Source organism: Gopherus evgoodei, chromosome 12 (assembly GCF_007399415.2).
Source record: "Gopherus evgoodei ecotype Sinaloan lineage chromosome 12, rGopEvg1_v1.p, whole genome shotgun sequence".
NCBI classification, from domain to species: domain Eukaryota; kingdom Metazoa; phylum Chordata; order Testudines; family Testudinidae; genus Gopherus; species Gopherus evgoodei.
Genome location: NC_044333.1, coordinates 8,813,912 through 8,827,231, shown reverse-complemented (window position 1 = coordinate 8,827,231; position 13,320 = coordinate 8,813,912). Strand labels below are relative to the sequence as shown.

The 13,320-nt window shown below is 41.8% G+C and overlaps 1 protein-coding gene across 2 annotated transcripts in view; it reads left to right on the top strand.

Annotated features, from left to right (window-relative positions):
* Positions 1-13,320, top strand: part of GNAO1 (G protein subunit alpha o1) — a 301,610-nt gene that overhangs the window by 275,654 nt on the left and 12,636 nt on the right. For both annotated transcript variants that reach the window (XM_030581690.1, XM_030581689.1), the window contains exon 7: positions 11,607-11,760. In XM_030581690.1, the coding sequence (XP_030437550.1) occupies positions 11,607-11,760 (154 nt within the window). The remainder of the gene's footprint in view (positions 1-11,606; positions 11,761-13,320) is intronic.

The window sequence follows — 13,320 nt, the reverse complement described above, 5'->3', positions numbered from 1 at the left end:
GGTGACTCCCAGAAGACACAAAGAGAAGGATGTCCACCAGTTGCAGCATAGAAAGACTGAACCTTAACCTTACTGCCACTACCTATATCCAATCATATCACTTTAAAACAAATAACCACCGAATTATAGAAATGTAGGGCTGGAAGGGACCTCAAGAGGTCATCAAGTCCTGTCCCCAGCCTGAGGGGGGACCAAGTAAACCTAGACCATCCCTCTCAGGTGTTTGGCTTACCTGTTCATAAAAACCTCCAGTGGTGGGGGGATTCCACAGTGTCTGTAGGTAATTTATTCCAGAGCTCAACTATCCTTATAGTCAAAAAGATTTCCTAATTTCTAACCTAAATCTCCCTTGCTGCAAACTAAGCCAAATTATTTCTTGTCCTATCCTCAGTGAGCATGGAGAACAATTGATCATCCTCCTCCTTATAAAACTGTCATAAACAGAGTGTTAAGGGTTAATGTCTACCTGTAAAGGGTTACAAGCAGGAAACTGGACACCTGACCAGAAGTCCAAGCAGAAGACAAGATACTTTTAAATTCGGGTGGAGGGAAGTTTGGGTGCGAGTTCTTTGTTCTTCTCTCGGAGGGTCTGAAAGAGACCAGACATTACTACAGGCTCTCTAAGTTTCTTTTCACATAGTAAGTAAAACAGGCGGTTTAGGCTTTTTAATTGTTTTACTCTATTTGCATTTGTGGATCTGGCTGGTTAACTTTTATATGTGTAGTTGCAGGGAATATTTTGATTTGTATTGGTACTGGTGGGAAAGTCTCTTTCTGGTGTCTGTAAGCTATAAGACCCTGTAATATTTACATCTTGAAGTTACAGAGATAATTCTTTACTTTTTCCTTTCTTTTATTAAAAGATTTCTTTTTGGAGAACCTGATTGATTTTTTTTTGTTTGTTTCCCTTGTTTTATCCCAGGGGATTGGGATAACTCACCAGGACGGGTGGGGGAGACGGGAGGAGGGAGTGATAAAATCTCTCTCTGTTTTCCTTGAATCTGTTTGCCTCTTTGTGAAAGGGAAGGGAGATGCTTCCCTGTATGGTGATTTAAGAGGTTAGATCAGTATCTCAGGATAGCCCAGGGAGGGAAATTCTGGGAGGGGGAAAGGGGGGGAAATGGTTTATTTCTCCTTGTTTTAAGAACCCAAGGGTCCCCAGGGAAGGTTGGGGAGGTCAGAGTGCCCCAAAACACTATATTTTTGGGTGGTGGCAGCCTATCAGACCTAAGCTGGTAATTAAGCTTAGGGAAATTCATGCTAGTATCTCATTTTCTGGACTCTAAGGTTCAGATTTGAGAAGGAATGCTAGGACAAAAACATTAAACAATCAGTTTGTAAGCACCTAGGGGATAATAGGGTTATAAGGAACAGCCAGCATGGATTTGTTAAGAGCAAATCATTCCAAGCCAACCTAGTTTCCTTCTCTGGCAGGGTTACTGACCTAGTGAATAGGGTGGAAGCAGTAGACATGTCTTGATTTCAGTAAGGCACCGTCCTACATGACAGTCTCATAAACAAATTGGAGAAATGGCATCTATATGAAATTTCTATAGGGTGCATGTACAAATGGTTGAAAGACCTACTAAAAGAGTAGTGATCAGTGGTTTGCTGTCAAACTGGGAAGGCTTATCTAGTGGGGACCCACAGATGTCTGTTCTGGTAGTAGTCAATATTTTCATTACTGTTTTGGATAATGGAACTGAGAACATGCTTATAAAATTCATGGGTGACACCAAGCTGGGCAGGGTTGCAAACACTTTGGAGAACTGGATTAAAATTTAAAACCATCCTGACAAATTGGAGAATTGGTCTGAAATCAACAAGATGAGATTCAATAGAAACAAGTACAAAGCATGACAGTTAGGAAGGAAAAAAACAAATGCATCACTACAAAGTGGAGAATAACTAGTTTCGTTGTAGTGTGGCTGAAAAGGATCTGGGAGCTATAGCGGATCACAAACTGAATAGGAGTCGACAATGTGGTGCAGTTGCAAAAAAAAAAAGGCTAATATCAGTCTGGGGTGTATTAACAGAAGTGACGTATGTCAGGCATGAGAAGTAATTGTCCTGCTCTACTCAGCACTGGTGAGGCCTCAGCTGAGCACTATGTCCAGTTTTGGACACCACACGTTAGGGAAGATGTGGAGAAATAGGACAGAGTCCAGAGAAGAGCAACAAAAATGATCAAAGGTTTAGAAAACCTGACCCGTGAAGAAACTTTCAAGACCTCCGAAGAAAATGAAACATTTGTTTCTGTTGTGATTTTTTTTTAAATCATGTCCTATAATAGCAATAAAGTTCCAGAGCCATTTATGCCAATGCCTGAAGTCATCCTACGCTATTGTCATTTCAGTTTCACTTGGGGACTTAATTCCCCACAAATGCTGTTTATTGCCTCATCTATTCCTCCTCCATGAGTGATATCCCTTAAACAAACTGAGACGCCAAAAGGGACCAGGAAAAATCATATGGCACATGTTATGGAAGCCTGAAGAAGCCAGTCAAATGAAGTGAGTGGTGGCAGTTTGAGTAGGCTTCCATGAAGAAGCACCAAATGCTTTTGGTTTTTTTTTTTTACTGGATATGGATTTTCTGGAGCATGGAAAAATTACTGCTCTGCATTTACAGCTGGCCTTTGTTAGAGAACTACAGAGCAATCCAGGGTTACAGGGTTAGTAAGATGAAATCAGACATCTGCTATATACTGCATGTGACGTTCACATTCAAATCACCCTTAATAGAATTATTCGTTACTAAAACATTCATTGTAAACTCCTAAATGTGTAACTGGGTCATCTTTTCATTAAGAAATACACACACAGCCTGGCTATTCTCTGCTGTCTACATATGCTACAAAGCCAGAGCAGACCAAACGTAAGTTAGAGGAACCCCAGGGCTGCTCTAATTTCAACAGGGGCCAAGCAGGCCCCTAAACAGTCCCAGAGGCAAGGTGAACAGCTGGCTTGTAGTAACTGAGAATCAGTAATGTGCAGCAGGTCTACCAAAATGTATAACAAATGATCAGCATTATTAATAGCAGCAAATTTTTGCCCTGCATATACGTACATATTATGGCACTGACCAGCTGGTTGCCCCACAGTGGCATAGACAGAAGCATTTTGGCCTAGTGGATACTGTACTGGGACTTGGAAGAGTTGGGTTCTATTCCCAGCATTGCCATTGGCCTGCTGGGTGACCTTGAGCCAGTCACTTCCCTTCTCTGTGCCTCAGTTTCCCCATAGGTAAAATGGGGTTAATGATACTGATCTCCTTTGTAAAGTACTTTGAGACCTACTGGTGAAATATGAAAGCTATGTTTTAATATTATTAATTAGTAGGAAGATTTTTACTAGAGATTTATTTTTATATGAGAGAGGGTTTTTTAAATGGGATTCCTGCTATTACCTTACTTTGGTCTGTGCCGGTATATTGCCTCCTGACACTACCCTGGCTACTGCCAGAGGCAGAATACTAAACTTGAGCTGATCTTGTATGGCACATCCTATGTTCCCAAAGATGTTACAGTAAATACAAAATGTGTGCATGCTTTGGCTGTCAGTCATTACACCTCAACTTAGCAAAGCTCCGATGATTTCCACTATATTCTGTATTTCCTAGGGTGGAAATAACATTTTTTCAAAATCTGTTGTGATCAGTAATAGCAGCGGTTGCTGTTTCTCCATTGAAATCATAACTCAATGGCTGCCCCAATGTACACTTTTTCCAAGCGACTGTTTGTCTATTTCACAGGAAACACACATGGCCATGTTTAAGGCACTCCATGGAAGTCAAATGGAGTGATGATGTTTTACTAGGCAATCAAGGTAACAGAAGTCCCAGCTGGCCATTGATCAACAGCAAAAATAACCCCACCAGTTGTTTCCCAAACATGCATAATCAGTTGCTGTAGCTGTGCACATAAATTGGCCATTTAAGCATGCAACTGCTGAATTATATCAGCAATGACAGTATGCAACACGCAAATATAGTGTCCAACTGCACTCAAATTTTTGCACATGAAGTTTTGAAAAGCTATTCCTTAATTATATCTATTTCAATGGTCTTTATGTACCTAATGAAAATGGATAGTAACAGTTAGCAGCCTTGCAAAACACGGCAAAAGGCTTTAGAGCTTGTAGAACAGAGTAGTTGTATAAAAGTGCTGAGAATTTAGATGCTGAAACTATCATTTCTACAAGACCCTGCCTGAAATTAACTCCCACAAATTATAGAAGGAACATAGGAAGGTGCCACACTGCACCTGGAGTAAGATACAGACTGATGGCAGGGCTCCTGAAGGAAACCTGCCTCCATGGGAAAGGAGCTGGAGGAGCAAGGAGAAATACAAATCCACAGTCGTCCTTGATGATCCTAAATTCTCTGGGGTTTCCCCAGAGATCTTGAGACACCAAAGGTTTGGAGGGCCAGCTCCCCCTACTCTTCCCACAGAGGGACTAACTCATACTTTGATGGGATGATTCAGAGGAACTCCACGAGTTAAAATTCTTGGTGCTTCCTGGGCCTAACACAGGTTTTTCCCTTATCGGTGACACTATGGCCCAATGACTGCTGTATGCAGCATTCTCTGATTGCACTATAATTACCATTGTTTTTTAAGTGCTCCTGTACAAACACGAAGTAACGTGCTACTCAGAATGTTACTACAGGGATTAAGAGTGAGAAGAAAAAGCATTAAGGATAGAAAGGCAGCATGGGCCAAACCAGGGATCCCTGATGTAATTGTATTAGGCAACGGACTTACAGCAGGGATGAATTTGGCCCAATACATTCATTTTCATAATGCTAAACAAGGCTGAATGTGGAACTATTTGCACCTATTACTCATACTTCCAATGCCCATTGCATAATTCTGTCTACTTCCAAAGGAAATTGTGGGAGAGGGGCAGGGAGTTAGGCCTAAAATGCTTGACAATCTGACCTAACACTAAGGTTTTCTATTTCATTAGAATATGATCATCATCAACAACTACTAATAGGAGTAGAAATGTTTAAATGATGTTTTAAAAATACATCAATGAAACTAGGCTTTTTGGATTTAAAGTTTACCCTGAAATGTTGGAAGCACTAAACACAGCAGCCTTTGAGCTAGTGCAGGAGAACAGAAAGTGAAATGGACTAGAAACCAAGTGAAACAAACCGAGCTGGTCTCAGGGTCCAAGTTCAGTGAAATGCAGGGTAGAAAGAAACATGACCAAAAGGGTGTGAGCAGACATAAGAAAAAGTCAACTCAGTTGTTTTTTTTAAATTCTTTGTGGTTTAAATCTCTAAGGGGTTTTTAGTAAGGCAGTAAAGGATCTGTATTAATCTATGTGGTTTAATTACACCAAGCCTGTTCGTGTGATACCATTAAGTCTCCAGAGAGTGTGGACACTAAATTGGTTAATCAGGCCATCTTGAGAGTTTCAAGCCAGCCAACCACAGTGTCAGAGCAGGACCAGAGCCCAGTTATTAAAGCCTCCAGGGCAATCGTGAGTTGCAGGCAATGCAAACATAGTGAGCCAGACCTTAGCACAGGGTAAATCCGCTTAGTCTGCTTTGTATGGCTGGCATGGCACAATCGGGCAGCTTCCAGTCCCCCTGACTTAAAGCCTAAGGCCTCTTCCTGTCCCTTATGCTAAAGGGGTTGGGGAAACAACTGAGAGAGGCTGCCATAAAGCCAGCGTAGCCCATGCTGGAGGAATCTTCAGCTGCCCATTTTGGGCAGTTTGAAGGCCCTTTGCACTGCTCTTGCCATGCAAAGGGACCTTGTGGGCCACAATATGACATGTTAATTGGCATTTCTCCATTGTCCTGCAACAGGACACTAATGTTAACCTAGCAGGATTGAGCAGCTAATACATAAAGACCAACGTCCAGCTACAGAGGACAAACTTCTCATTTTGTTAACAACTCTTTCCGACCTCATGAACTAAGAAAATGCCAGCAGAGTTATACAGAGACAAATTTTGTGGCTGAATTAATCAATGGATAAAATGTCTTGCCTGCCTATCTGTCCATTTACTTATCACTATTTCCTAGTGTTTCCCATTCCTTAAAAGAGAACAGTGCTCACTCACTCTCTTCCCCTAGTCCCCTTCCTTCCTTCCCACTCAGTGCCTTAGGGTATAGAGCTGAGTTTTTAAAATGAATGAATCTATGAGAATGAGGGCACTATTGTGGGAAAGATCTGGCATTTATTTTTCTAATAAAACTCTTAAACTAAAATTTGCTTAGAGTGGCTTCCAGTGTTATGTAGTGAGGCTGCATAATAAATTCATTGGCTAATGAATAATATTTACATCCATGATAACAAACCTGGCTCATGGCTAGCTGAAAACAGCCATGTGACAGTCAATGAGATTCTGTTATTTACTTCCACAGAGTTGGGCAACCACATATATGCATATAAGTGCATTCTGTCTGGTTGCAGCTAAATTCAATGAAAAATGTTAGTCACCTGCTCAAGAACTGCTTTACATTTTAAAACATTTTTGAGGGGTTTCCATATATTTCCAAAGGAAAGATTTAGGGACCAGTCTTGCAAGAAGGCCACATGCCCCTAGCCAGGATGGATAAGGAATGGTGGCCCTAGCCTCTGTTTGTCAGAGGATGGAGATGGATGGCAGAAGAGAGATCACTTGATCATTGCCTGTTAGGTTCACCCCCTCTGGGGCACCTGGCACTGGCCACTGTCGGTAGACAGGATACTGGGCTGGATGGACCTTTGTTCTGACCCGGTACAGCCGTTCTTATGTTTTAAGTCAATCTCAGTTCTGCACATGGAGGATTTTCAGGATCAGATCCTCAGTCTAGTGTACTGTGGAATACCCAACCATGTTAGAAGGCAGGATATTCAGAATGTGTGTTATAGTCACACCATACTTCAGTGAACACCAGCTATAGTGTTGATCCCACAGTGAAAAAAGTTTGACATGAAAAATGTATTTTTCCCCCCATCAGAAAATTTCTACATGAATACTTTTCAGTCAGGGCTATTTATTTCCTTTTCAATTCACGTTTCATAGATGGCAGTAAAGAGACCCTTTATTTATTTAACTTGGCTCAGGTAAAAATGTTTGCCCCTTTAACAGAGCACAGCAACAGGTAACGAATGTCTATATGACACAACAGCACCTCTCCCATTGAAACAAATATCTGCCCTAACAAAAAAAAAAACAAAACACTAACCTATTTTGCTAGCTTCAGATAATGCTGACAACGATCTCTCTGGTGGGGATGGAAGTAAAGCACAATACAGTAACAATGCTACAGTGATTACTGCCATAGTAATGTTTAGAAGTAAATAAAATAATATGCCTATGTAGTAATGTACATCTTCAAAGCACTGTGCCAACATTATTTGACTCCAGGAGAATGGTAATGGCATTATATTGGGCTAATGTGTACATAGGGTCATTGCGCTCTGGTGTTTTCTCATTGATGTTCTTCATACATAGATTTCCTTTACACCCAGGGCTCTCTTTTGGATGCAATTTGTGTATTTTTAATCCTAAAGTCTTTTCAATCAACCCTTTGTAAGTATTAGTTTGGTTCATTTGGATGCATTTTGGAAACTCCATAAGGTCTATATATTCACTTTCATGCAGTTGCTTTGTATGTTTTGTAGAATCGCAGAAGTTAGAGAGAAAAGACCTACCACCTTCCTGCCAATGCAGGTATATTGATCAGTCCTCCATCAATCAGGGTTTCTAGGGAATTTTCCAAGTAGTAACTACGTATGGTATGGAGGTTATAGAAAACAATTGGATCTATCCAGAAGGGCCTCTCACTTCTCCATCATAGTTTCTGAAATAATAACTGGCTCCTTCCTTTGAACATGATCTCAGACTTGCTTCTGCCCTTGTTCTTTGGGAAATGTTTTACTGAACAGTGAATCTTGCTTTGTGACCTGAAGATGGCAAGGGTAGGATTCTTACTGATCAACCTAGGGAATAGGTTACAGAGCTCTGGGGCCTGCAATTGACAAGGTTATTTTTCTAGCTCTGTCAAATTCATAAATTAGTCTCATTACATCCGGGGCCGATGTTGGGGGGGGGAAACTGGTACAAATTACTGGGGCCCAGTGCTGTGGAAGAGGGCCAGGGACCCAGCTTTGTCGGCCTTGTTTAGTCAGTCCGCCCTTGCTGGGAGGGCCTGAAAAAAATTTTCACCAGGGCCCGAACCCGCTCTTGGCAGCGCTGATAACACCCAGAACACATGCACTGGTCTGAGAATCAATCTCTCAGTTGTTTGTGTGTCAATCTCATTGCTCATTTCTTCTAGAATGTTCAAGGGATAAAAACCCTCCATATCTCTAAAAGCAGCAAAGAATCCTGTGGCACCTTATAGACTAACAGACGTTTTGGAGCATGAGCTTTCGTGGGTGAATACCCACTTCGTCAGATGCATGTAGTGGAAATTTCCAGGGGCAGGTATATATATATGCAGGCAAGCTAGAGATAATGAGGTAGTTCAATCAGGGAGGATGAGGCCCTGTTCTAGCAGTTGAGATGTGAAAACCAAGGGAGGAGAAACTGGTTTTGTAATTGGCAAGCCATTCACAGTCTTTGTTTAATCCTGAGCTTATGGTGTCAAATTTGCAGATGAACTGAAGCTCAGCAGTTTCTCTTTGAAGTCTGGTCCTGAAGTTTTTTTGCTGCAGGATGGCCACCTTAAGGTCTGCTATAGTGTGGCCAGGGAGGTTGAAGTGTTCTCCTCCATATCTCTGTTTTCTTAACTCAGTGACATCCGGTTCCAGGTTTGTTCCAAGTGGTACATTTAATAGTGTTGTGTCTAGTTCTGTTTTAAATGACTTAGGCAGTAGAAATGCCATCAGCTGTCTTGGAAGACTATTCCACAATGTAACAGAATTCATTGCTGGGACGATGTAACTATTGCACTGTATGACTTTGACAAAGGACATTTTCATCTTAGCCTTAACTGGGGCCCTGTTTTTGCACTTGTGGTTTTGTCAGCACAATAATCAAAGTGGCAAACTTGCACTGGCAATTTATGGACACAAAATTGGTGGCCTGTGTCTAAAATCTGGCCCATGATCATTAGAAGAATGATAGCAAATGGCATTTGGATTGTGAGGAGGGGTTGTTTGTTTAAGGTAAGTTTATGCAGAGAAAAAAAAATCTTTTTACTGTTGAAAGGGCCTGTGGTGCTGTGTATTCTGGTCTTTGCAGTCCCAGCAGTCCATGCTTTAATGACTTGTGTATATAATTGTTTATATAAGCTAAGCATCTCAAGCCATTGAACATGACAGAATGCAATTGGGACAGTGAAAGAGTGAAAACACTCCGTTTCGGGATATTCTGTGGCTTCTGGCAGCTAATTCACACTAGCTCAACCTCGTCTGGTCTTTTTTCTTTTCATCCCTTTCTGGTGACAAGTCCTATAGCATCACTAAAAAAAAACACAGACCTCATGTGACCCTCACCAGATTACGAGAGGGACATTTAATTAAGAAGCTGCTGAGAAGCCACCAAACGCAGTGTTAGGAGTAGAGTCCGATACAGAGAGATTCACTAAAAATCTCTCTTAGGGTTTGTCTACACAAACAATAAGACTGCGACAAGCTGGGGGTGATTCTAGTCCACAGTAACCCGGCATGATTTAAGTGTTCATGTGCACTCTGCTGACACAATAACAGTTCGTTAACGGGACTAGCTCGAATGAACTGTTAGCATGCGTCAGCAGGGTGCGCATGCTCGCATGGGGTAGATCCACACCCCAGCCTGGCACAGTCAAACTGTTTGTGTCAATAAGCCTCTGAGTCAGAGTCCTGGCATTGAAGAGCTTCATGCTACGAGCACCGTCTCATGTAACCCCCAGCAGAGTGACATCAGGAGGGCTTGGACACTGGCCAATGAACAGAAGTTTGGTTCATTTTACTTCTTCAATGTGTTGAATCCTTTAGGGTCAGGACTCTTTACAAATCCTGCTGTTACTCGGAGATTTTCAGAGACAGACTGACGACTTTCAAGGGGGACAAGGGCATAGGACAGCGCTGACACAAACAACTCTGCTCCTTTCAAAACTAGGAGCATCACCATGATGTGTATTTAGCATGAATATAGCCCATAGTGGTTATGGAGGAGTAATACCATGTGTCTGATGCTACTTGGCTGGCTGGCATCTACTGACTGATACATAAGTACTATGTGCACTGTGGGAGCACAGGGCTACTTCAGTACATACCTCAATTTCCTCAGTTGTCCCTGATCTGACATTCCTGCAGTAGTGAGATCACCACCGTACCCTTTTCTCCCCATGCAACCGAAAACGTATGCTACTCTGCAGAGTGACCGCCAGACCAGCTGCTGCTCAGCTGAGGTAGGCAATTGAGCAGTCACCAATAGAACTCGCTGGGAAGTTTGACAGATTTTTTTCATTGAAAAAAAAAATCTGATTCATCACAATCAAAACTGCTCTGGAAACAGGTTTGGGTTTTGACAAATTTTCCATCTCAAAAAAAGAGAAGAAAGAAGTGTCAGTTGTTGGAATGTTTTGTTTCAACATTGTCTAAATTAAAAAATTCTGGTTCAGAACAACTTTCCATCCAAAGAAAAAAAGTTAGCTAGTCAGACTGGACCAAAAGGGTTAAAAAAAAAAGACAAAAAAGGTCAATCGAAATGAAACATTTCAAAAATAATCCAAAAAGTTACAACTGACCCAAGATCAAAAAAAAATCCAGTTTTTCAGTTCACAAATATTTGAGATTTTGACTTTTTGTCCTCATTTGAGATGGGGAAAAACAGCAAACTCTTGAAAACTGTTTCCCATCCAACTCTACTCATCACTGAATAGGGATGGCCAGCAAGATGCATAACTGAGCATGGAAGCTTCTGTTTTCTCTGCCTCATGTAGGAGGTGAGGGCTACACCATTCCACCCAGCAGAAAAGACAGGCCATGCAACATGGGGCCTGGGTATCTGACGAAGGACAAGGTTATGATTTCAATAAATAGGTTGATTTGATGGGGGTGAGGAAGAGCCTACAGTCTGCTTTATTCTCCAGTCCTCACCATTTTCTAGTTCCCCTGAATTTGAAAGCAAGACAGATCACTTTATGACCAATAACAACAATTTATAATTCTGCAGACTCAGATGTGACTAATGAAATGTCATGCTTCTGGGCACCCATGGATAACTGCAAGATTCAGGAAGTATATGCCTCCACCCCCATGTTTTGCACTGTACAGGTGGTAAGATACATTATGGGGGGCTTTTCACCTTTCTTTGAAGCTTCAGGTAGTGGTCCATGGCTAGAAGCAGACCTTTGGTCCAATCAAGAATGGCAAATGGTAGGTTGTGTCATCACGGGAGGCTCTGTTGCTGTCCTGTGCACTCTACTAGGATTCTGTTCTGTTGAATACTAAGTAACTGCAAGTGGATTTGATCTGAAGAGAATAAAACTGTCTCCTTGTCTTTTGTAACTGTCTTGTGTTATATGAGTGTCCTGTGTTAGAAAAGTGCTTTCTAACCGTTTCCCAGAGTTTGGTTTGGTAAACAGTCTCCTTTCCTAAATCTAACTTTTTCTCTCTCTCTCTCTCGCCTGTCTTTCTCTTTTCCTTTCTGACCTGCTTCCTGGTGTAGAACCGAATGCATGAGTCTCTCATGCTCTTCGACTCCATCTGTAACAACAAATTCTTCATCGATACCTCCATCATTCTCTTCCTCAACAAGAAAGACCTATTTGCCGAGAAGATCAAGAAATCACCTCTGACCATCTGCTTCCCTGAATATACAGGTATGTGTCATGACTCGCACAAGCCAGCCTACCAGTCAGGAAGCAATAGACAAAAGAAGTAACTTTGCAACACTGGGGTGCAGGTGAGAAGTTATATGGTGCCTTGAGGGGGTCTCTCTGTTAGTATTGATGGGTGTCTTACGGACAGTTCTTGTGGGGGTAACACTGAATGGTCCTATGCTGTCAATATGACACGCAAACCTCAAGACACCATATGAACTTATGAAGCACCAAAATACAGAACTCCACCAATAACTAATGGGACAATAGAACAACATTAATTGTAGTAACATTCAGAATATTTTTTCTCCTCCCTTATAAGCTCATGATCAAACTCTGCTCATGGATCTACTTCTGATATGTTTAGTAGGTTTAACTTTGGAGGGAATCACCAGCCAATGATTGTAAGGTCCCAGTCCTGCAAACACTTCGCATGGGGACCTCCTAGGTCATTGAGATTACTCTCCAGCTATAGCAGGCAACCCTGTCATGTCATCCCAGTCAGACTTACACACATGCCTGACTTTACTACGGTGAGTCATCCCACTGAACTCAATGGAACTACTCAGGGTTGTAAAGTTTGCTATGCGTGTAGTAGGTATTTGCAGGACTGGGGCCTGAGTTACCTACTGACAGTATGGCCCCTTCTTTGAGAGGGTGGGGTCTTCAGACCAATCCAACTTCTGGTGTTTGCTTTGGCTACAGCTGGTTGGTTGTCAGAGCGAAAAAATGACAAAAGGTGATTTTTTGTTTTTTAAGGGAAATTCATGGCACACAATAGTTTAATGGATATTAAGTTGTTTGTTGTGGGAAATTATGAGAAAAGTCTAATAAATATCCCTTACAATACAGTATAAACTATTGAACCCCACTGAATAACATTTACCAAACAATTTAAACCCTAACAAAACCAAACTGCATTAAAATGATAGGCAGCTACATTATCTAAAAGTTCACAATGGAGTCTTGCTCCAGTAGCAGGATGGCTGGGATGACAACGTCCAATGATTTTTATAGTGAAAAAAACCCTAAAAGTTTGACAAACATACAGCAGACCAGTCTCTCCGACAGGCACATAGGAGTACCAGACTGGATCAGACATGTGGTCCATCTAGACCCGTATCAGGCTTCCAACAGTGGCCAGTACTAGATGTAAGGTGTAAGAACCCCATAAGTAGGCAGATGTTGGATAATCTGCCTCCCACATTAGGTCTCGTATATAGAGAGATCTCAGATTGATACATGTACAGAGAGAACTTTACGTGCATGTTTAGAGCAACATACAATCTTTAAATAATCAACATTGCCCCAGTGAGATAAGCATAATTACCTCCATTTTACACATGGGGAAACTACAGCACAGAGAAGTGCCCAAAGACCCACAATAAGTCAGTGTTGGAGTTGAGTCTCAAAGGCATATTTCCCCAGCTGCTTGTCCCGCCTACTGTATTAAATCACGTGGCCCTTCTGGTCTTTTGCCCAAGACTCCACAGGAAAACAAAAGCAGAGGACGCAGGACATTCCAAACGCAAGTCCCATGCTCATCCATCCAGGCCATGG